The following is a 25929-nucleotide window of genomic DNA, read 5'->3' as shown; positions in this document are numbered from 1 at the left end:
ATGCCACCCCACTATCAAATATATCCGCAAAATATGCACAGTTGTGTTTTACGGTTTCAGCTTTCATTATTTCTATATAGGAATTCGGTGATAGAATCAAACAGTTCATGGAAACGATTGAGGCATTTTCCTTTCGAGAGCCTTCTCACTTCTGTGTGTAGCAGCAATTGCAGAAATTCATCTTCATTATCTTTACTGAGTTGGCAGAGAGGTTGGTCATTTAGAGCATGTCTCTTTATATATAATACCACATCTATCACCACTTGTAGAGAATGGTTCAGGGCTTCACTAAGTTTCTTTGCAGTCAGATGCTGCGAATGGATAATGCAGTGTACTGTGAAAACATGTGGCACTTCTCTCTTTAAAAATGTGACAAATGTCCGATGTTGGCCAGTCATAGCACGCTTGCCATCCGTAGCACAAGCAACAATATTTTTGAGGGGAACAGACTTTTTAATCAAAATAATCCTTGACGCAGTCGAAGATAGTCTTACCTTTGGTATCTGTGTGTAAATCCAGAGCAAAAGGTTGTTCTTCTCGTATTTCATTTTTGTTGATGAAACGTACGTACTCCAAAAGTAAAACTTGATTTCCGCATATCGTACTTTCATCAATTTGTAAGGTGATTTGTTTCGATATCAAAAGGGAACATAATTTATCCTCAACGTTTGAGGCCATTTCATTGATGCGTCTTCTCATGGATCGTTGCTAAAAGGAATACGCTTGATAATCAGTGATGGTTCCTGATGTAGCACGGTTGATAATACTTCGGTAAAAGCTGGAAGCACCAACGATTCACCTACGGAGTGAGGTTTATCACATTTTGCAATTACCTTCGCTGTGTTGTATGATGCCACAAGGCCATCTACATTTGTGGCTACTATCTTTGAAAAAGCAGTGGAAATCATTGGTCGCTGATTGAATTTATTCTTAATGTTTGAAAATATGCCAAATCTTTGTCCTTTTTGTCACTGTGTTACTTTTCCAAATGTTTAATAAGATGGGAAGGCTTCATGGCCTTGCTGGAAAAACTTTGCTCACAGAGCAACCACAGTGGTAACTGCTTATTAGGTGGAGATTGAATAAAGCCATATCGCAAGTAGTCTATGCTATACTGCCTGCATTTTTTCTTACTCAATGAAGCCATTTTTACACTGTTGCTCGAATACCCTGAAGAAATCGTGGGTATTACCTTATCACAATAATTCTAAGATGCTCAGACAGTGGCAAAATTTGATTGGCTAATTAACTGTAATGTGCATTCATTCTGCCACCAGGTAGAACAGTTGAAAAGCTACATTTTGTTTTCCTAGAAGCGACACGAGTTAGGTGATATTGATCTCGGCATTAGAATCAGTACCAACTGCGAACGAGTTCAAATGGTTTGTCATTCACAAAGAAGACTATCAATAATAGCGCAGCGACCAATCAGAGTGCACACCTCCTTGGGTGCAGGGAAAATAACAGACTCGTGTTATGCGACTATCCATCTGCATACAGCAATGTCCTTCTAGGACACGACAGTCTTTCAAGTGATTGGTAAACTCTCTACAAAGTCATTTGGTGTCCACTTGCTGTACCCTTTGACTTCAACGCCCACTGAAGGAAGGCAAATGCCCATCAATGTGCGCTCCGCCCCTGTTGAGAAACAATGGTTTAGATGAATGCCTGATCCCCTCGATCTGGGTTTGTTTACCTTCAGCATTCCTGATACACTCTAAATAATTGTTAATCATACTCAGAGGTTCCTTCCCCTTGAAGTTGCTTCATGGTTGTGATCTTGCTCCAGCTCGTGGGAGCATTTGCCTCCACTCTGCTGAGGTGAAGGGTTTATAATTCGCTTTGGGCTGTAGCAACTGGCACTAAGTTATACTCTTGCATGGTTCATCCAACAGAGAGAGCAGTTGGTCCCTGCTGAACGGTCTCGTAAGGAGGAAGCAAATCCACGTCTGAATTTTTGTGCTCCCTTCTTAACTCCTGCTCCAACTCTTGTATTCTAGCCTCCAGCTCTTTAACTTGTTCCTTGGTCCTTTGTCCACCTATCATGGAGGCACTCACTTGTTCAATTAGGCCTGCTAATTGGTACACTAACATTACCCATATCTTTTTAGTTTTATTCTGTTTCTGTTTATCTACTCACTCTCTCTGTTGTGCTAATGCCTGGGATGGATCCTTCATTTCTTCAATTTTCTTCATTTGCTCTGTCAACCCTTGTCTGTCTACCTTGTATTTCTCAATAAGGGAACCTGCAGTATCCCCCTTTAAGCTTTGATCTGCCATTTAGCAGATTATGTACTCCCAGACACCACCAACAGTAAAGTGTTCCTAACCAGTGGAGATTCTCTACCCTCGGCCAATAATACTGTCCCAGCAATGTCTCTACCCTCCCGGCCACCACTACCAGTCGGTATCTACCGGTCAGCAGGGAATGCTGGCTCAATAGAGCGTGCTTTCTACCGGGACTCCTCTACCCTCCGGGCCACCGCCACTTTTCAAGCTCTGTCGTTCTACTACGGACTGATAGGATATCACATTTACTCACACTGTCCATGCTCCCTACCTTGGTAACGTGTACTCCACTGAGTTTTGGCTCTTGGTCAGAGTCATCAGCTCCTCTTCCTCACCACATTGGAAATTACAAGTACACACAGCACCCAACTTTTGACTTCAACTCTAACTGGACTCTGCATTGTTCGCCCCTACAGAGTCCAATGTTACTCGACTTTGCCATTTGTGCTTCACAACTCCTAGTGCCTTCGGCATCTCAATTCCCACTTCAAATCCTAACCTTTGCATCGATGTGGCTGCCCCTCTTAACAACTGGTTTAGGGCAGGGTTTTTGAGACAGGCACTACCTTGTCCTCTGGTTGTTTCAGCACAAACAACAGGTTCTTTCTTAGAACAGTTAACACTTACTCTCCACATGCACTTAATTTTTTAAATCAGTACTGCAACAACTTAGACATTACAATTGGTATACCTTTTAAACTGTGTCTTTTGCCTGGTCTAACTCTCCCCGTTTGCAGGTACAACTTGGCTCTTACCCCGGCTCCATGACCATGGCCTTCGACCAGGGCACCAGTAATAGGAATCCTGCTCGCTGCACCAATTGTTATAAGGAAAATCACCAATCTCAGAGTCAGATTCGGGGTTCAATGACAGAGTTTATAGTATAAGAAAATACCGAGAGCTCTGGGGAGTGACAGAGAGAGAGAGAGAGAGAGAGAGAGAGAGACCAACAGCACAGTGACCAGCCACGACTCTTCTCTCAACCCAGAGCACTATACATTTTGTAATATAATACGTAAATGATGAGGTTTTGTCTTTGTAACATAGTTTGTTTATTGTAAACATTGTAGAATCATTGATAGTTTCAATGCAGTCATTGTCATGTCCGGCACAGCCTTTGTTAATTTCAGGGTGGTCATTGTCAGTTTCAGCACAGACATTGTCAATTTCAACATCTGCACAAAGGTCCATTATTGTAGTAATGGGTGTTAATCGTTCTTCCTGAGAAGGACGATTACTGCAGTCCTGGCTATTAGCATTTTGTATTGAGTCCATATCAAACAGTTAGCATTTCTATCAAAGGTGTTGTCTGGACCCAGACACCTTAGTGGGCAGTATACGTTACTCATATGTATTCTCTCCCCCACTTGCCTTAAACTAATCAACTGGGCTGTGAATGCATTTTGCTGGTATTCTGGTGGCCCCAGGCAGTATCTGTATTTGCTCTGCTGTGTCTCTCCATATTGTAGTCCGGTGGCTATCTTGTGTGTCAAGTGGCCAATGTCAGGCTCAGTGGCCATCTTGTGTGTCCGTGTGCCTAGTGTCACCCTGCCCCGTGCCATCTCCCACTACCATGTTGATTGCAAACTCTCTATTGGTAGCTGCAGCCTGTCTGGATTCTGCAGCATGTTTATTACTACAGACACTTTGTTCAAAGCTTGCCTTTGTTTCCCAGCATACCTTAGATATTTTCCAATCTTTGTAAATCCATCATAATTTCATCATTTTGAGCACAACACTGAGCATTGAGACTTTTTAGCAGCGTGCCTAGCCATTTCAGAGGACAGTTAAGAGTCAAGCACATTGGTGTGAATCTGGAGTCATATTTAGGCTTGACCTGCTGTAGGAATTATTGTTAAACAAGAAAGGGTGCAGAAAAAAATTTACAAGGATTTTGCAGGACTGGAGGTTTTAAGGTGAGGCTGGATAGGCTGGGACTTTTTTCGCTGAAGCATTGGAGTCAGAGGGGTGACCTTCTTGGGGTTTATAACATCATGAGGTATTTAGATAAATTGAATGACCAAGGTCTTTTTCCAAGTATAATGGAGTCTAAAATCAGAGGTCACACATTTGAGGTGAGAGGTAAAAGATTCAAAAGGGACCTGAAGGGTAACACTTGCACACAGAGCATCCTCTGTGACTATCACCTGATGAAGGAGCGTCGCTCCGAAAGCTAGTGTGCTTCCAATTAAACCTGTTGGACTATAACCTAGTGTTGTGTGATTTTTAACTTTGTACACCCCAGTCCAACACCAGCATCTTCAAATTATGAATAAAGAGGTTGAAAGGGATATATTTGATTTGGTTTGATTTGATTTGATTTATTGTCATGTTACCTTTATTCTCGAATAGTCCAAGCAGATTGTGGTAAGCAAGTTCATACAGATCATAAGGTGTTGAGACAAAGTGAGGCATACAGATTACACTGCATAGGAGATGCATGAAACATGATCAAAATTAACAAGATCAACATTATTTGTAGTTAGAGAGTCCATTTGTCAGTTTAGTAACAACAGGGAAGGAGCTGTTCTTGAACCTGTTGGTGCATGTGTTCAAGCTTCTGTATCTTCTGCCTGATGCAAAAGGTTGTAGGAGAGCATTATCATTGTGGGAGGGGTCTTTGATGATGCTATATAGATTAGATTAGATTACTTACAGTGTGGAAACAGGCCCTAGGGCCCAATAAGTCCACACCGACCTGCCGAAGCGCAACCCACCCATACCCCTACATTTACCCCTTTACTTAACACTACAGGCAATTTAGCATGGCCAATTCACTTGATCTGCACATCTTTGGACTGTGGGAAGACAAACCGGAGCACCCGGAGGAAACCCACGCAAACACGGGGAGAACATAGAACAGTTAACCACAGTACAGACCCTTTGGCCCTTGATGTTGTGATAACCTTTTAACCTACTCTAAGATCAAACTAATCTACATACCCTATTATCATCCAATATTGGTAGTCTTTCCACAGAAACTAAAAGTATAACTAGAGTCCATGGATGAAAGGTAGGCTTCCATGATGGTCTGAGTTGTGCAGACAATCCCTTGTAGTTTCTTACACTCCTGGGCAGAGTAGTTGCAATATTAGGCCATTATGCACCCGGACAGTATGCTTTTTATGGCACATCTGTAAAAGTTGGTGAGGGACCATATGGACAGGCCAAATTGCCTAAGCTGTCTGAGGAAGAAGAGACAACATCTTGACTATCACAGCTATGTGGGAAGTTCTGAACAGGTTGTCAATTATGGAACTTGATGCTTTTGATCCTCTCAACTTCCACTCCATTAAGATAGATGGGGGTGTGTTCTCCACCCTTCTTTCTGAAGTCAATGATCAGTTCTGGAACTCTCAGTTTGGGGTACTTGGTCAAGATTCATGAATTGGACCAAAGGTTCTATTTTTGTGCTGTATGACTCTATGGTCAGGTAAGGACAGGGCTTTTCCTTCCCTAAAGGACATTATTGAACTAGATAAATTTTATGATAATTGATAATGGCTTCATGGTCATCATTTGACTCCTATCAAAAGTACAGGATGAATCCATGACACTCTTTAAGTGTTCAGCATGGAGAGTACTGATTTATCAACCAAGGTTGCGGAGTGAGGGAATTTGTGGTATGTAATGACCAGTAGGAAATTTGCTTGCCTATACCTGGCCTGATATCATGAGATATCATGAGGCCTGGAAACAGTGTATGTAAGAAAATAAAGAATGAGGATTTCCCTCCCTCACAGACTCTATCCAGGGGACAGTTATGGTGCTATTCATTTTCCTGCAAAACAATCAGGCCAATCCTTTGGCTAAGGGTGACATGGTGATTCAGTGGTTAGCCCTGCTGCCTCATAGCATCAAGGACCCAGGTTCGATTCCACCCCTCAGGCACCTGTCTGTGTGGAGTTTGCACATTCTCCCCATGACTGTGTAGGTTTCCCATGAGTGGCATGGTGGCTTAGTGGTTAGCACTACTGCCTCACAGAGCCAGGGACCGGGCTTGATTCCAGCCTTGGGTGATGGTTTATGTAGAGTTTGCACATTCTCCTGTCTGCATGTGTTTCCTCCGGGTGCTCCAGTTTCGGCCCACAGTCCAAGGATGTGCAAGTTAGGTGAATTGGCTATGCAAAATTGCCCATAATGTTCAGGGGTGTGTAGATTAGGTGCATTAGCCAGGAGAAATGTAGAGTAATAGGATCTGGGTGGGTTACTCTTCAAAGGGTCGATGTGGATTTGTTGGGCTAAATGGCCTGTTTCTGCATGGTAGGGATTCTATGTTTCTATGATCCTAGCCCTTGGAACAGAAAAGATGCTAACCACTGTCAGCAGGCATTAAAACTGCTAAGTTGAAAGTGTGGTGCTGGAAAAGCAATGCAGGTCAGGCAGTATCCGAGGAGCAGGAAAATCAAAGTTTTGGGCCAGAGCCCTCATCAGGAATGGGCCCTGGTCTTCAGGAAAGGAAAAATATTAATCTTTGTCTTGAGGACAGTAAGGGAGCTAATATCTGTCCTGGGGACAGAAAAGATGCTAATCCCTATCTTGCGGATAGTAAAGGTACTTATCAGCAAAAGAGCTAATCCATGTCCTGCCAACAGAAAAGGTGTGAACTAGTCTTCTGTGGACAGCAAAAATTCTAATTTCTGTCCTGTGGAGAATGAAGTAGCTAGACCCCATCCTGTAGACCGTAACGGTGGAAATGCCTGCCTTGGGACATGAACAGCGCTGCTTCTGGCCCCAGAGCCCAACAAAGTGCTGATATCTGCCCTGCTGACAGTAAAGATGTTTTCCCTGTTCTGGTGGCAGTAAACCTGTTTATCCTAGCCCAGCGACAATAAACCTATGTATTCCTACTCTGAGGACAGTCAGGATAGTTATAGAACATAGAACAATAAAGCGCAGAACAGGCCCTTCGGCCCTCGATGTTGCGCCGACCTGTGAACCATTCTCAGCTCGTCCCCCTACGCTATCCCCAAATCATCCATGTGGTTATCTAAGGATTGTTTAAATCTCCCTAATGTGGCTGAGTTGACTACCTTAGCAGGTAGGGCATTCCACGCCCTTACCACTCTCTGAGCAAAAACCCTGCCTCTGATGTCTGTCTTAAATCTGTCAACCCTCAATTTGTAGTTATGCCCCCTCATACACACTGATGCCACCATCCTAGAAAAAAGACTTTCACTGTGTACCCTATCTAATCCTCTGATCATCTTGTATGTCTCTATCAAATCCGCTTTTAGCCTTCTTTCCAATTAGAACAGACCCAAGTCTCTCAGCCTTTCCTCATTAGACCTTCCCTCCAGACCAACAACATCCTGGTAAATCTCCTTTGCACTTTTTCCAATGCTTCCAAATCCTTCCCAAAATATGGCGACAAGAACTGTACACAATATTCCAAATGGGGCCGCACTAGCATTTTGTATAGTTGCAGTATGATATTGTGGCTCTGGAACTCAATCCCTCTACCAATGTAACCTAACACACCATATGCCTTCTTAACAGCATTATCTGCCTGGGTGGCAACTTGCAGGGATCTATGTACATGGATTCCAAGATTCCTCTGCACATCCACACTGCCAAGAATCTTTCCATTGACCCAGTACTCCGCCTTCTTGTTATTCTTCCCAAAGTGCATCACCTCACATTTAGCTGCAATGAACTCTATTTGCCACCTCTCAGCCCAATTCTGCAGTTTATCCAAATCCCCCTGCAACCTGTAACATTGTTCCACAATTTCCACTACTCCACCGACTTTAGTGTCATCTGCATCATCCACCTATGCCTATGTCTAAGTCATTTATAAAAATGACAAACAGCAGTGGTCCCAAAACAGATCATTGTGGCACACCACTAGTAACTGGACTCCAGGCTGATTTTTTCCATCAACCACCACTTCTTTCAGAAAGCCACTTTCTAATCCAAACTGCTAAATCATTCTCAATTCCATGCCTCTGTATTTTCTCCAACAGTCTACCATGTGGGACCTTATCAAAGGCTTTCCTGAAGTCCAAGTATACCACGTCAACTGCCCTTATCTACATGCTTGGTCACCTTCTCAAAAAACTCAATGAGGTTTGTGAGACATGACCTGTCCTTGACAAAACCATGTTGACTATCTGAAATCAAATTGTTGTTTGCTGGTTCCAAAGTGCTCCCCCACTGACACCTCAGTCACCTGCCCTGCCTTATTTCCCAAGAGTAGGTCAAGTTTTGCACCTTCTCTAGTAGGTACATCCACCTACTGAATTAGAAAATTTTCTGGTACACACTTAACAAATTCCTCTCCATCTAAACCCTTAACACTATGGTAGTCCCAGTCTATGTTTGGAAAGTTAAAATCCCCTACTATAACCACCCTATTTTTCTTACATATAGCTGAGATCTCCCTACAAATTTGTTTCTCAACTTCTGACTGTTAGGGGGCCTATAACACAATCCCAATAAGGTGATCATTCCTTTCTTATTTCTCAGTTCCACCCAAATAACTTTCCTGGATATATTTCCAGGAATATCCTCCTTCAGCACAGCTGTAATGCTATCCCTTATCAAAAATGCCACTCCCCCTCCTCTCTTGCCTTCCTTTCTATCCTTTCTGTAGCATTTGTATCCTGGAACATTAAGCTGCCAATCCTGCCCATCCTTGAGCCATGTTTCTGTAATTGCTATGATATCCCAGTCCCATGTTCCTAACCATGCCCTGAGTTCATCTGCCTTCCCTATTAGGCCCTTTGCATTGAAATAAATGCAATTTAATTTATTAATCCTACCTTGTCCCTGCCTGCCCTGACTGTTTGACTCGCTTCTGTTTGCAACTGTACCAGTCTCGGATTGATCTCTTTCCTCACTATCTCCCTGGGTCCCACCCCGCCCCCTCCCCAACCTTAGTAGTTTAAATCCTCCCGAGCAGCTCTAGCAAATCTCCCTGCCAGTATAGTAGTCCCCCTCCAATTTAGGTGCAATCTGTCCTTCTTGTACAGGTCACTTCCACCCCAAAAGAGAATCCAATGATCCAAAAATGTGATTCTGTACACCAGCTCCTCAGCCATGCAACAATCTGCTCTATTCTCCTATTGCTGCCTTCACTAGCTCGTAGCACCGGGAGTATTCCAGATATTACTATTCTCGAGGACCTCCTTTTTAAATTCCTACCTAACTCTCTGCAATCTCCCTTCAGAATCTCAACCTTTTCCTTTCCTATGTCATTGGTTCCAATATGGATAATGACCTCTTGCTGGCCCCTCTCCCCCGTGAGAACATTCTGCACCTTCTCTGAGACATCCTTGATCCTGGCACCAGGGATGCAACACACTATTCTTATTTTTTGCTGCTGGCCACAGAAACATCTGTCTGTACCTCAGACGAGAGAATCCCCTAACACAATTGATCTCTTAGAACCCGACGTATCCCTCGTTGCATTAGAGCCAGGCTCAATACCAAAAACTTGGCTGTTCGTGCTACGTTCCCTGTGAATCGAAATGAAAAGTAAACCTGATCAAAACCATTTTGCAGTAGTTTCAAATGCTCCCTGTTATCCAAGTGTGTCTCCTATAATAAAGCAATATCCACCTTTTCCTTTCTGACACTCAAGAGTACCTTTTTCCTATTAATTGGTGAGTGACCAATTCACCTGGCCCATGGTAGTGACCTTGATGTTCCAGGTACACCATTTAATCAAATCATTAGCCATAACCTTCTTCAGTAACATTCAGATTCCAGAAAGGAGGAACTCGAATTACAAATCACCAAGCCTTAGTGTTGCAAGATCCATCGAGCATAAAAACTGCATAAACTAAAACCACTGCAAATAACAAACCTACAAAGCTAACAGAGATTATATACAACCAAAAAACCAAAAACATCACTCAACATATAAAGTGCCAATGGCACTGAATAGGGGAACTCAGCCTCTGCCCAAAAGGGGAACTACACATCCTGAAACCAACTTTCCATCCTGCTGTCAATACTGCAGCCTAAATACCTGAACCGGTCATAAACTGCCTGTAAGTAGGCATCTAGCCATCCCAACCATTTTCCCTCCCCCTAGCTAGAGCCACACCACAAACACAACTGAGCAGCATGGTGGCACAGTGGTTAGCACCGCTGCCTCACAGGGCCAGAGACCCGGGTTCATTTCCCACCTCAGTCTGTATGGAGTTTGCACATTCTGGTGCTCTGGTTTCCTCCCATGGGCCAGGTGAATTGGCCATGCTAAATTACCCATAGTGTTAGGTGAAGGGGTAAATGTGGGTCTGGGTGGGTTGCTCTTCGGAGGGTCGGTGTGGACTTGTTGGGCTGAAGGGCCTGTTTCCACACTGTAAGTGATCTAAACTAAAGTAGAAAAGTTGGAATTTTATAGTTAACTACAAGTTCTCTCCTCTTTTTCTGAGCTCCAGTGAAAATACTCCTAACTGGTCCAGTCTCTCTTCATATGTCAGTCCTGCCACCCTAGATGTCCATCTGTTAAATCTTCACTTCATTCTCGCCATACTCAGATCATCCTTCCTAAAATAAGAAGACCAAAACTGCACACAATAGTCCAGATGTGGTTTCACCAAGATCCTGTAAAGTTGCAGCAAGACATCACTGCTCCTGTACTCATCATTTTGCTATGAAGGACAACATCACTTGCCTTCTTCACTGAGCATGCTCAAAAGGCCAAATGGCTTACTCCTTTGCTTATTTTCTATGTTTCTTATAGACTCACATGTTGACAATTCAACAATGCCTGTTTCAGTTAGCTCCTTTGAAAATTTAAATTAATTTGGTCTAGCAGAAAAACACCCAACATGGAAGGGATCATTTTAATATTCACCTTGCTGATCAACTGAGAGGTCAAGCGAATAAGGAAGCAGAACTAAGGGTGGCAGGTGACTCAGTTGTTAACACTGTTGCCTCACAGCACCAGGGACCTAGATTCGATTCTGGGCTCGGGTGTCTGTCTGTGTGGAGTTTGCACATTCTCCCGGTGTCTGCGTGGGTTAGTTCCGGTTTCCTGCCACAATCCAAAGATATGCAGGCCAGGTGAATTGACCATACTAAATTGCTCATAGTATTAGATGCATTAGTCAGAGGGGAATGGGAATGGGTGGGTTACTCTTCGGAGGGTAGGTGTGCACTTGTTGGACCACAGCATCTGTTTCCACACTGTAGAGAATCTAATTGAAAAAAAAATACCATAAAATAACAATGTGAACAAAGAAAGTTTGAAAAAAAAGTAAGTACTCCACCTATCCTTTGCTGTCACTTAACCTAAAATTTGAAAGTAAACATCCCAACCATTCCCAAGCATAGTTTAGACTAGATTATTGCCAAAAAAAGGAAAAGAAAACCCCAACCAGACTTCCTCTTATTTTTTAAAGAGAAGTTGAGTCATACCCAAATAATACTACTATTTGTACATACTAAATTGTTCAGATTAAGTTAATTTGTCCACAAAGTATCTTGCCTTCTCCAATGTGTCAAAGAGATGTACAGATCCACCTAAGGTGATAAGATCTTTTCCAGACCACCGCTGAGAAGTCCTGGAAGAACATGATCTTAGAGCCCTCATAAACTAGGGCCTTTGGATCCTTCCCCTGGATTCTGGCAGTTTCCACGATTCTCTCCTTATCTCAATAGTGATGAAACAGCACCAAGATAGGACGAGGACATTAGTCCAGACTTGACCCCCGTGCCATGACCCGGTGAGCCTTCTCAATCTTCAATCTTCTCATTCTAGCCTCAAAGGTAAGGAATTTTGGCAACCCGTCCTCAATAAGTTCCACCAGTCGCTCACCTTCCTTACCCTCCGGCGGACCGACAATCCAAATACTTTTTCACCTGCCCCTGTTCTCGAGGTCATTAACCTGATACAGATCTGTGTCTCCAGGGCCTGGATCCTATCCTTGGAAGAATCAATATCAGCTTCCATCACTGTGACTCTGCATTCTACCTCATCTGTCCTTTTCTCGAGGTCTTCCAGCTGCTATTTATGCTTCTGCAGCATGAAGAGATCGGGGCCAGCTTCTAACTGTTTGCCCAACATCTTACAAGATTTTGCGAATTCCTTTACCAGGACCTGGTAGGAAATTGGGTCGGAGGATCCTGCAGGCTGGGTCGCAGGTCCAACCTTGGACATACCTCCTCCCTTCTCCATCATCCCTAGATAGTGAAAACCAAGGTAAATTGTCTCTGGCAGTTTCCTGGGACTCCACATCCTTTCCAGAGTCTCAAGCTATTGTGGTGGTCTGGTTAGGGCAGATTAAAACTTCATCCCACTTGCGTTTCAGTGTGGAGCTCCGCAAACGTGATCTTCTTAGATTGCTGCCATCTTGGATCCCTAGGATGACTGGTTTAATATGTTTCGGGTGGAAGCTGGAGAAGTGTAGCACCATGTATTATGCATGGGTTTGTGGTACAGTGAGGTGGTGAGATGCCCATCCTTGATGGAAATGAATGTGTCCAAGAATGAGACAGATACATAAACAGCCATAGGGACCAGATTTACACCCCAATATGCCAACATCTTCATGCAGAGGTTTGAACAAGGCTTCTTTTCTGCACAGCACCTGCATAGATATATCAATGACATTTTCTTCCTCTGGACCCATGGTGAGGAGCCATGCCGTACAGACAAGCCCTCCGCATATTCAGATGAGGAAGAATGTAACAGACACTTGAAAGTACTCAAGGATGCCCTCATAAGAATGGGGTCCAATGCTCAACTCATCGACCGCCAGTCCTGATGTGCCATAGTGAGAAACCTTAATGACCTCCTCAGGAGACAGACACGTGCTGCAACAGACAGGGTACCCTTTGTTGTCCAGTACTTCCTGGCAGCCAAACGACTACAAGATGTTCTCCGCAACCTTCAACATATTATCGATAAGGATGAGAACTTTGCCAGGACCTTCTCCGTGCCTCCACTCCTCACCTTTAAACAACCACCAAACTAAAACAGATCATTGTTCACGGCAAACTGCCCAGCCTTCAAGACAACAACACCAAGCAACCCTGTCACGGCAGCTGTTGCAAGACATATCAGAATATCGACATGGATAACACCAACATTATGAGACTCATGGGCCGGCAGATTTTGGAAAAGTGCAGATGTAGCGGAGTTGTTGTTATGGGTGACTTCAACTTTCCCAATATTGACTCGAACCTCATTAGTCCAGATGGTTTGGATGGAACTGTTTTTGTCAGGTGTATTCAGGAGATTTCTTTACTCAATATGCAGACAGGCCGACGAGGGGAGAGGCCATTTTGGATTTGGTGCTCGGCAAAGAGCCAAGACAGGTGTCAGATCTCGCGGTGAGAGAACACTTTGGTGACAGTGACCATAACTGCCTCACATTTACCATAGTCATGGAGAGGGAAAGAAGCAGTTACCATGGGAGGATATTTAATTGGAGGAAAGGAAATTATAACGGTATCAGACAGGAGTTGGAAGGTACAGATTTCGAGCAATTGTTCCACAGAAATAGACACGTGGAGACTGTTTAAGGAGTAGTTGTTGTGAGTGATGCATAAATTTGTTCCTCTGAGACAGGCAAGATTAAGGATCCTTGGATGATGAGAACAGAGGAGCTTCTCATCAAAAGAAAGGCAGCTGACATAAGATGGAGAAAGTAAGGATCAGGTACAGCTTTAGAGCATTATAGGAGCTCAGAATGGACTGAGGAGAGCCAGGAAGGGGCACGAAAAAGACTTGGCTGAAAGGATTAGGGAGAACCCAAAGGCATTTTACTCATTTGTGAGGAATAAGAGAATGATCAGGGAGAAGGTAGGGCTGATCAGGGACAACATAGGGAACTTGTGCCTGGAGTCTGAACAGTCAGGGGAAGGACTAAATGATTTTTTTGTTTTGGTTTTCACGAGGGAAAGGGACTTTGTGGTGAATGAGAACTTTGAGGAAATAGGCTTGAACAGATCAGGATTGATGAAGCTGATGTGCTGGAAATTTTGGCAAACATTAAGATTGATAAGTCCCCAAGGCCAGATCAGATTTATCCTAGGTTGCTCTGGGAAGCGAGAAAGGAGATTGCTAAACTGTTGGTGAAAATCTTTGCTCCCTCACTCGCCAATGGAGGTGTATGTTGTTCCACTTTTCAAGAAGCATAATAGGGAAAGCCCTGGCAATTACAGACCAATCAGTTGTACATCTATGGTCAGCAAGATTTTGGAAAGAATTCTGAGGGATAGGAATTATGACTATTTGGAAAAGCATAGCATGAGTAAAGGCAGTCAGCATGGCTTTGTGAGGAGTAGGTCAGGCCTCACAAATCTTATTGAGTTCTTTGAGGAGGCGAGGAAATAGGTCGACAAAGGTCGAGCAGTGGATGCGGTACATTTGATAAGGTTCCCCACGGTGGGCTCATTCATAAAGTCAGGAGGTATGGGATACAGGGAGATCTGGTTTCAGAATTGCTGGCTGACAGAAGGCAGAGAGTGGTTGTAGATGGAAAGTATTCTGCCTGGAGGTAGTGGTGAGTGGTGTCCCACAGGACCCTGTTCTTGGGCCTCTGCTCTTTGTACTTTTTATAAATGACTTGGATGAAGAGGTTGAGGAGTGGGTTAGTAAATTTGCAGATAGCACAAAGGTTGGAGGTGCCGTTGATAGTATTGAGGGCTGTAAAAGGCTGCAGCACAACATTGACAGGATGCAGAGCTGGGCTGAGAAATGGCAGATGGAGTTCAAACTGGATAAATGCAAGGTGATGCATTTTGTAAAGTTGAACTTGAATGCTGAATATAGAATTAAAGACAGGATTCTTGGCAGTGTGGAGGAACGGAGGGATCTTGATGTTCAAGTGCATAGATCCCTCAAAGTTGCCACCCAATGGATAGGGTTGTTAATAAAGCATATGGTGTTTTGGTTTCATTAACAGGGGGATCGAGTTTAAGAGCCACGAGGTCTTACTGCAGCTCTACAAAACCCTGGTTAGACTACACTTGGAATATTGTGTCCAGTTCTGGTCGCTCTATTATAGGAAAGATTCAGAGGCTTTGAAGAGGATGCAATGAAGGTCTACCAGGATGCTGCCTGGACTGGAAGGCTTGTCTTACAAAGAGAGGTTGACTAATCTCGGACTTTTCTCTCTGGAGAGAAGGAGGAAGAGAGGTGACCTGATCGAGGTATACAAGACATTGAGAGGCATGGACAGAATCGATAGCCAAAGACTTTTCCCCAGGATAGAATTGACTGGGACGAGGGTCATAGTTTTAAGGTGATAGAAGGAAGGTATAGAGGAGACGTCAGAGGTAGGTTCTTTACACAGAGAGTTGCGAATGCATGGAATGCATTACCAGTGGCGGTGGTGGAAGTAGTCATTAGAGATATTTAATCAACTGCTGGGCATGCACATGGACAGCAGTGAATTGAGGGGTGGGTAGGTTAGGTTTTTTTAGATTAGGAATAATCCTTGGCACAACATCATGGGCCAAATGGCCTGTTCTGAGCTTTTTTATGTTCTATTACACGTGGGAACACTTCCCACCATATATACGGTGAGTCTCATACGCTGCAGGTATGGTACATTGGTGAGACCCAGCAGACGCAACAACAACGGATGAATGGACACCACACAACAATTGCCAGGCAGGGGTGTTCCCTCCCAGTGGGGAACACTTCAGCGGTCCAGGATATTTGGCCTTGGACGTTCGGGTGACCATCGTCCAAGGAGGACTTCGGGACAAGCAACAACGCAGAGTGGCTGAGCAGAAGCTGATAACCAAGTTCGATTCCAATGGGAATAGCCTCAACCGGGACCTTGGGTTCATGTCACATTACAGGTGACCCCACTGCACAATATACTCTCTCACAAACACACACACTCCTACATACTCACATACCCACTGGTTAGCACTGCTACCTCATCGCACCAGGAACCCAGGTTCCATTCCAGCTTTGGGTGACTGTCTGCACGGAGTTAGCACATTCTACCCATTTCTGTGTTGGTTTCCTCCGGGTGGTCTGGTTTCCTCCCACAGCCCAAAGATATGCAGATTTGGTGAATTGACCATGCTGATTTGCCCATAGCATTCAGGGATGTACAGATTAGGTGCATTACTCATGGAAAATGTAGGGTTAAAGGGTAGGGGAATGAGTCTGGGTGGGATAATCTTCAGCGGGTCAGTGTGGACTTGTTGGGTCTAATGGCCTGTTTCCATACTGCAGGGATTCTAAGTAATCCTAAGTAAAAATACTAATTCAATTCGTAAAGTTAGTAAAGATGGATATTCCTACCGTTACAGGCAGAAAAGGTGCTAATCTCTGTCTTCGGGACAGTAAAGATGCTCATCATTGTCTGGTGCAAATAAAGGGGCTAATTCCTATCCTGAGGACAGAAAAGATGCTCCTCCCTCATGCCTCTGTAGTTGCCTTTATTCAACTGTAATACCGTTACCTATGATTCTACCTTCTCCCCCTCAAATTGCAGAGTAAATTCAATCATATTATATTACAAATCATACAACACCAGGTTATAGTTCAATAGGTTTAATTGGAGGCACTAGCCTTCGGAGAGCCGTTCCTTCATCAGGTGGTTATCCTTCATCAACCACCCGATGAAGGAGCGGCGCTCCAAAGGCTAGTGCTTCCAATTAAACCTGCTGGTCTATAGCCTAGTGTTGTGTGATTTGTAACTTTGTACAGCCCAGTCCAACGTGGCATCTCCAAATCAATCATATTGTGATCACTGCCTCCTCAGGTTTCCTTATCAAGGTTGTCCCATTGCACAACACTAAATCCAGTGTTGCCTGTTCTCTAGAGGGCTTCACCACAAGCAACTCCAAAAAGCCATCTTGTAGACAGTCCACAGATTCCTTTTCTTGCAATCCACAATCAACCTGATCTTCCAAGTCCACCCAAATATTGAAATCCCACATGATCACTGTAACTTCGCCTTTCCTACACATCTCTTCTATCTCTTGGTAAATCCCAGCTCCTGACTACTGTTATGAGGCCAGTATAATAACTCCAACTATGTTTTTCTTAACCTTTGCGGTTCCTCAATTCTACCCAGATTCTACATCATCTGACCATACTTTGTTTCTTACTATTCATTTAATTTCAATTCTTACTAATAAGGCACCTCCTCTGCCCACCTGCCTATTCTTTCAAAAGGATGTATATTCTTGGGTATTCAGCTCCCAATCCTGATTCCCTTGCAGCCATGTCTCTGTAACGCCTACAACATCATACCTGCCAATTTCGATCTGCACCACAAGCTCATTTGCCTTCTTTGTACTGTGTATTCAGATATAACACCTTCAATCCTGTATTAACCATCCCTCTTCTCATTGGTATTTGTTTGTCCAGTGATTGCTAACCCTTTCCAAACACTGTCCTATTTGTGTCCGTGCTGGAGACTTTGATAACCTCTCAAGTTCTCATTTTTTTCATATTTTTCCACGCAATGTTCAACTTTACAGTTCTTCATGTTAAGTGCTCCATAATGGGCTTGGTGATCAAACCTGTAGTCCCCTTTGTCACACCACAGCCAGAATGAAAGTCGTTACTCTGTGGTGCCCTCTCGCATTGACTGACACCCTTGCCACTATGAGTCTTCCCTGAACCTTGTCAATGCAGATACCACTGAGGCTGCCAGGTACTCCACAGGCCCAAACTCCACTCCATCATGACAAATCCACATCAGACCCACCTTGCTGATACAGTCACTGCTGATATTGCCAGGTCTCGTACTGAGCCCAAATCCGCCTCCATGGATCTGCACTGGATTAATTATCACTACCTTCTCTCTTCATCTCCAAAGACAGTCCCAGAGATAGAAGTGTTAAATCCTGTTAAGTGGACAGTGGAGATGCTAATCATTTTCCTGCAGAAACAACAAACCAATCCCAGCACTGGGGGCAGAATGATGCTGATTCATGTCAGGGGACAGTAAATCTGCTAAACCTGGTCCTGTGGAAAGGAAACGTGCTAACCTTTGTCTGTGGACTATAAAGGTGGTTATCCCAACCTTGGGACAGTAAAAAATCTAATCCCTGTCCTGTGGACAGTAAACGCACCAGTGGATACTAAAAGGATTTGCGGAAACAAAGGACTTAACTCTTTTTGAGGACAAATAAGGTGCTAATTCCTGCCCCAGGACATTAAATAACCCTTGCACTGGGTGAGTAAAAGCTCGATTTTTTTATTTTAGACAGTTAAATTGCAAATCACTCCCCTGAGAACAGTAAAGATTATAATTGCCGTACTTTGGTCAAGACAAAAACACGAGATGCCAGTCGGGGAAAACTTCAGCGGTCCAGGTCATTCGACCTTGGATCTTCCGGTGACCATCCTCCAACTACATCCTCAAGAAAACTCAGCTTTTTAAACAATAGGTGTGAAATCTAAGGCGGACTTCGGGACAACCAATAAAGCAAAGTGGCTGAGAGAAGCTGATAGCAAAGTTCTGTACCCATGGGAATGGTCTCCACCGACCTTGGGTTCATGTCACACTACAGGTAATCCCATTGCACGATACACTCACACACTCGTACATACTCACACACCCATGCAGACACAAGCTCTCACTCACATGCACCATCTCACACATAATACATCACACACACACTTAACAAAGCTTACACACATCATGTGTACTCACACCCACACACACACATTCACATGCACACTCAATGTACCACTCCGACATGTGCACACATATAAGCTTATGGGGTGAATTTGTTTTTGCATAATTACATTTTATTTTGCTCTGAAACTGCATAAATCCATGTAAAACTACAGAGGGTTTGACAGTCTGACATAGCAGTGGGACACAGACAGTTTTCACACCTATTGTTTAAAAAGATGAGCTATCTTGAGAATGTAATTTAAAAGAAGTTCTGTGAATTACATATCAAAGAACAGAAACCAGCATATCCCACTACAAAAGACGAAAGTTTTAATTTAAAAATGTTTACTGTATCACATTTCCATGACAGTGGACTCCTTTGGCTATACATTCTGTGAGCATGATCTTAACCTGTACAACCACCTGATGAAGGAGCAGCGCTTCGTAAGCTATTGCTTCCAAATAAACCTGTTGGACTATAATAGGTGTTGCGCGATGTTTAACTGGTCCACCCGCCCCAGCCGAACACCAGCAGCTCCAAGTCACCAGGCTGCAGGAACACCAATCAAACTCGGGGGCTCCGTGATTGACTGTTGTCTGGACCAATTGGAAGAGAAGGTTTGTGACCCTCCAACCAATAGTTGTGACCGCGTGATCATGCTCTCGGGGCTGAGCGTATGCGTGGCTGAATAAAGGGATTAAAGGAATTGGTCAAAAACAGGGGAGGGAAATGGTGATCGAGTGGACAAGGGGTTTCATACACACTCGACATAGCTTCTCAGACTTGAATTCGTGTCCCGTTTGCAGCACACGGAAAATGTGACCGCCGCCATTGGGGCTGTGTCCGTGAGAGGCGGGCTTCATAGGGGAGCATGCGCAGTCGGACGCACGCCTGTCTTACTGGGATAGGGGATTAGAAGGCCAAAGATTTAACAGAGCAAACTCACACCAACCAACTGTTTTCTTTTTAATTTCTACCTTGTATTGACGGTGAGGTTTTGCTTTTGTAAACTTCTTTTACAGGGTGTAATTTAGATAGATTTGCAAAACTAAATTCATAAAAACAAGCATCATCTGAGGCAGTCACTCAATCAGGATTTGACATCATCCGCCTTTCACCATGAAAGGATTAAGGTTTGTTTTATCTCTCACACTTTTGAGGAAACCCGAAATGTTAACTCTGATTTCACAGATGCTGCCAGACGTGCTGAGCTTTTCCAGCAGTTTCTGTATTTGCTTCTGATCTACAGCATCTGCAGTTCTTGGGTTTTTTTATTAAGTTTTTTTCTGTTTATTGGAAAATGTTTCCAATATTTTGAAATGTTGAAGTTGAAAATGAAGATGTGGATTTATAAAATGACTTTGCTGAATCTGGAACAGGCCACTGGACAGAGTGGTGTTAGTGATAGGATGATAGAATAGAACTAAAATCCCTATAATGTGGAAGAAGGCCATTTGACTCAACAAGTCCTCTGAAGAGTATCCCACCCAGGCTCACTCCCTATACAGGGAGAACTACCCATTTGGATCCAGAACTGTATCAAAGGTAGAAGATAGAGGGTGGTGATGGAGGATTGTTTTTCAGACTGGAGGCCTGTGATCAGTGGAGTGCTACAAGGATTGGTGCTGAGTCCACTATTTTTTTGTCATTTATATCAATGATTTGAATGTGAGCACCAGAGGTATAGTTAGTAAGTTTGCAGATGACACCAAAATTGGAGATGCAGTGGACGGCAAGGAAAGTTACTTCAGAGTTAAGTGGAATGGACTGAGAAGTGATAGATGGAGTTTAATTTAGATAAATGCAAGGTGCTACTTTTTGGGAAAGCCAACCTTAGCAAGAATTATACATTTAATGATAGGGTCCTAGGGAGTGTTGCTGAACAAAGAGACCTTGGAGTGCAGGTTCATAGCTCCTTGAAAATGGAATTGCAGGTACATAGGATAGTGAAGAAGGTGTTTGGTATGCTTTCCTTTATTGGTCAGAGTATTGAGGACAGCAGTTGGAGGTCATGTTGTGGCTGTATAGGACGTTGGTTAGGCCACTGTTGGAATATTGCGTGCAGTTCTGGTCTCCTTCCTATTGGGAGGATGTTGTGAAACTTGAAAGGTTCAGAAAAGAAATACAAGGATGTTGCCAGGATTGGAGGATTTGAGCTATAGGGAGAGGTTGAATAGGCTAGGGCTGTTTTCCTTTGAGTGTTGGATGCTGAGGGGTGACCTTTATAGAGGTTTATAAAGTCAGGAGGGGCATGGATAGGATAAATAGACAAAGTCTCTTCCCTGGGCTGGGGAATCCAGAACTAGAGTGCATAGGTTTAGGATGAGAGAGGAAAGATGTAAAAGGGACCTAAGGGGCAACATTTTCATGCAGAGGGTGGTATCTGTATGAAATGAGCTGCCAGAGGAAGTGGTGGATGCTAATACAATTGCAACGTTTAAAAGTCATCTAGATGAGTATATGAATAGGAAGGATTTGGAGGAATATAGACCAGGTGCTGACAGGTGGGTCTAGATTAGGTTGGGATATCAGGTTGGCATGGACGAGTTGGACCAAAGAATCTCTCTTTGTGCTGTATGTCTCAATGACTCTATTTCCCCTGACTAATGCACCTACCCTCCACGTCCCTGCACACTATGGGCAATTTAGCAAGGCCAATTCACCTAGCCTGCGTGTCTTAGGACTGAGAGAGGAAAGTAGAGCAGCTAGGGGGAGAATGTGCAAATGCTACACAGTCGCCCAAGGCTGGAATCTAACCCGGGTCCCTGGTGCTGTGAGGCAACAGTGCTTACCACGGAGTGCTGCAATGGCACAAAGTGTGCATAAGGGAAAATTTTGGATTATCTTTGTTTTTATAGATGGGAGACTATGGGAGTAGTCTCATATTGTGACTACTCAGTATTGTGAAGTCTAGTAACAGTAACAGCATTTCAAAACCTGTTTAGCTGAGGTAATGCAATTTTAGGCAATATTTCAGAGGTGGATTCACCCTATGAGACATGCTGTTTTTAACGCCACCCTCTCATTCTGTTTCACTCTTAGCACGGTGTCCCGAGTCTTCTCTAGGTCCAGACTGTGCGGGGATTTTCCTCCTCTGAAGGACATTAATGAATTAGTTGGGTTTTCATGACAATCCAGCAGTTTCCATGATGACTTTTTTTTTCCTCATCCCTCAAATTACTGGATTTATTCTTCTTAGTTTTACTAACTGCCTCATTTTTGGATTGTGTCTCACTCCAGTTTTTTTTGTTTTAATTTAATGAACTAGCCTGTATTGAAAGGAGGAAACAGGTGTCACATCAGGACCTGAATACATTGAATTTGAATATGGAAGGAAAAACCATACATGGGGAGAAACCATACAGATGCTCTGTGTGTGGGCGAGGCTTCAACCATTCATCTGGTCTGTCAAGACATAAGCTCAGTCACACTGGGGAAAAACCGTGGAAATGTAGAGATTGTGGCAAGGCATTTACATCCCCCTCTGACCTGGAAAGGCATCGGCGGAGTCACACTGGGGAGAGGCCTTTCTCCTGCTCTGTGTGTGGGAAAGGATTCAATCAGTTGTCCAACTTGCTACAACACCAGCGAGTTCACACCGGGGAGAGACCTTTTAAATGCCCAGACTGTGGGAAGTGTTTTAAAAGTGCTGGAGAACTGATGTCCCATCAACGTGTTCACACCGACGAAAGACCGTTCCGATGCTCTCAATGTGACACTCAGTTCAAGTACTCATCTGACCTCACTGTCCACCAGCGAGTTCACACTGGGGAGAAACCATTCGCCTGCTGTGAGTGTGGGAAGACATTCTCTCAGTTATATAACTTGTTGACACACCAGCGAGTTCACAGTGATGCGCGACCTTTTAAGTGTTCCGACTGTGGTAAGTGCTTTAAATGTTCAGGGAATCTGATAACACATCAACGTGTTCACAGTGATGCGCGACCTTTTAAATGTCCGGACTGTGGAAAGTGCTTTAAAAGCTCTGGAGAACTGATGTCGCATCAACGTGCTCACACTGATGAGAGACCATTCAGATGCTCACACTGTGGGATCGGGTTCAAGAAATCATATAACCTCACTGTACACCAGCGACTTCACACTGGGGAAAAGCCATTCACCTGCTCAGAGTGTGGAAAAGGATTCACTCAGTTATACAATCTGCAGACACACCAGCGAGTTCACACAGGAGCACGACCATTCATCTGCCCAGAGTGTGGGAAGGGATTTACTCAGTCAGCCCACTTGGTCAGACACCAACAAGTGCACAAAAAAATATATTGATTGGATTTTACTGTGAATTATCATCTAGGGCAAAACTATGTTCTTGGTGTTTGCGTCTACTGATATTTATGAACTACAGTTTAGTCGAGTGTTAATATTCTGAATAAATTAAAATAAAGTAGCTGTGTGTTAACCACACAATGGGTTGAACCTTTCTGATTATCTATATCACAGGTTCCTTGTGAATTGCTCTCCGTCTCCGTCTCCTCTCTCTCCTCCATTGTCACTCCAACAATGAAACATGTTTGTCACAAAGATTGAATGTCTTTTTCCAAGACAGTTGTCAAGAAGAGAAGTAGAAGTGGGTGTGAAGGAATGACAGCAGTGGTCTCTGTCTTCCCAGTATTGAACTGGAGAAAATTGCTCCGCATTCACCACCAGATATAAATGTCACATGTCATTTTGTCCAAGAAATGCAACTCCTGCTCCCAATAAACTATTAACCTCACAAGTCCCCACATACACTGATATTCTTAATGATACACTCTCTCATGCATCCCTTTCACCTTCAAATCTGCTGTCTTTAGTCCCTTCTTGATAAAGAAACTCTTGAATGCCACTCTATCCTTGCAACAACTGCCCATCTAAGTTCTGAGCAATGAAGGCAGGCGTGAACATCTTAGAACATAGAACATAGAAGAACATAGAAAAATACAGCGCAGTACAGGCCCTTCGGCCCTCGATGTTACGCCGACTGAAGCCTACCTAACCTACACTAGCCTAATAACCTCCATATGCTTATCCAATGCCCGCTTAAATGACCATAAAGAGGGAGAGTCCACCACTGCTACTGGCAGGGCATTCCATGAACTCACAATCTTCTTAATCATCCTCATTACAAGTGATGCAAATTTCAAAAAATTGTACACATCAGCCCCTTAGTCTGTCTGTTCTACTCTACTACCCAGGGTCTTACCATTGATTTTAAGTCCTGCCCTTGTTTGTTTTACCAAAATGCAATACCTCACATTTACCTAAATTAAACTCCATCTGCCTCTCCTCAGTCCATTGATCCAGTTGATCAAAATCTCTGTAATCTTAGATAATCTTCTTCACAGTCCACTACGCCACCAATTTTGGTGTCATTCACAGGTTTAAAAAATGCTACCAAAATTCTCATCCAAATCATTTGTGTGGGGGTACAAAACTTCCTGCCTCTCATGTCTCCTTTAAACTTACCATCTTACCTTAAGCCTACATCTCAGTTTTGAAATTTCTGGGGAAATAAGACTCTAACCATCCATGATTTTGTACACTTCTGAGGTTGTGTTCCTTCCTTTGTTATTTAAGTGAGAACAAACATAAGTGTGTCCAACTATTCCTCACAGTTATCATCCAAACCAGGCAACATCCTGACAAACTGTTTGTGTACCCTCTCTAAAGTCCACAATCCTTCTTGTGTTGTTTTGACCACAATATTCCAAATGTAGCATAACTAAAGTTCTATACAGTTGCAACATGACTTGCCAGTTTTTATACTCTATGCCGCCTTGACCACCTTATCCACTTGTATTGCCACTTCCAGGGAACTGTGGACCTGTATGCCTAGTTCTTTCTGTATGTTGATGCTATATAGGGTTCTGCCATTTTCTGTAGACATTCCTCCTGCATTAGACCTCCCAAAATATATCATCTCGTATTTGAATTAAACTCCAGCTGCCATTTCTCCGCATAAGTTTCTAGCCTGTTGTATCCTCTTGCAATCCTCACTATCTGTAGCTTTCCAAATCTTTGTGTTGTTTGCATAATTTACACCCACATTTTTGACTCGATGACATTTTTATATATACTCTATATTTTGTTTATATAAATATGACAATACGGGTTCCAGCACTAATCCCTGCAGAACAGGACCAGTCACACATTTGCAAACTGAAGAGCACCATTCCACCACTGCTTCGTGTTCTGTGAGTAAGCCAGTTCTGTATCCATTTTTCCAGCTCATCACAGATCCTGAATACTTTTTGTATTCACCTACCATGAGGGACCTTGTCAAAGGCCTTACTAAAGTCCATGTAGACAACATCTTCTGCCCTGCCCTCCTCAGTCATCATTCTCAATTCCTCAAAAGAAAACTCAATCAAGTTTGAGACATGACCTACCCGAATAAAATCATGTTGCCATTCTTTAATAAGCCAAAATTTTCCAAATGTGCATAAATACCAACCTTCTCCAATTATTATCTACCACTGACGAATGGCTCACCAGCCTGTAATTTCCTATCTTATGCCTGTTGCTCCTCTTGTACAAAGGAACAATAGAACATGAACATAGAACAATACAGCACAGAACAGGCCCTTCGGCCCACGATGTTGTGCCAAACATCTATCCTAGATTAAGCACCCATCCATGTACCTATCCAATTGCCGCTTAAAGGTCGCCAATGATTCTGACTCTACCACTCCCACGTGCAGCGCATTCCATGCCCCCACCACTCTCTGGGTAAAGAACCCACCCCTGACATCTCCCCTATACCTTCCACCCTTCACCTTAAATTTATGTCCCCTTGTAACACTCTGTTGTACCCGGGGAAAAAGTTTCTGACTGTCTACTCTATCTATTCCTCTGATCATCTTATAAACCTCTATCAAGTCACCCCTCATCCTTCGCCGTTTCAACGAGAAAAGGCCGAGAACTCTCAACCTATCCTCGTACGACCTATTCTCCATTCCAGGCAACATCCTGGTAAATCTTCTCTGCACCCTCTCCAAAGCTTCCACATCTTTCCTAAAGTGAGGCGACCAGAACTGCACACAGTACTCCAAATGTGGCCTAGCCAAAGTCCTGTACAGCTGC

At 43.6% G+C, this 25929-nt stretch overlaps 1 protein-coding gene across 1 annotated transcript; it reads left to right on the top strand.

Annotated features, from left to right (window-relative positions):
• Positions 1–19752: 19752 nt before the first annotated feature.
• Positions 19753–23230, top strand: LOC132827879 (zinc finger protein 250-like). Its single transcript, XM_060844642.1, has 2 exons — positions 19753–19982; positions 22118–23230. The coding sequence occupies exon 2, from the start codon at positions 22177–22179 to the stop codon at positions 23131–23133; it is 957 nt and encodes a 318-aa protein (XP_060700625.1). The 5' UTR covers positions 19753–19982; positions 22118–22176; the 3' UTR covers positions 23134–23230.
• Positions 23231–25929: the final 2699 nt, after the last annotated feature.

Source organism: Hemiscyllium ocellatum, chromosome 25 (genome assembly GCF_020745735.1).
Source record: "Hemiscyllium ocellatum isolate sHemOce1 chromosome 25, sHemOce1.pat.X.cur, whole genome shotgun sequence".
NCBI classification, from domain to species: Eukaryota; Metazoa; Chordata; class Chondrichthyes; order Orectolobiformes; family Hemiscylliidae; genus Hemiscyllium; species Hemiscyllium ocellatum.
This window is presented reverse-complemented; position numbering and strand designations above follow the sequence as displayed.

What these genes read in the sequence shown, in the direction of transcription:
- LOC132827879 (XM_060844642.1), top strand. Translation starts at nt 22,177, where the DNA reads ATGGAAGGAAAAACCATACATGGGGAGAAACCATACAGATGCTCTGTG.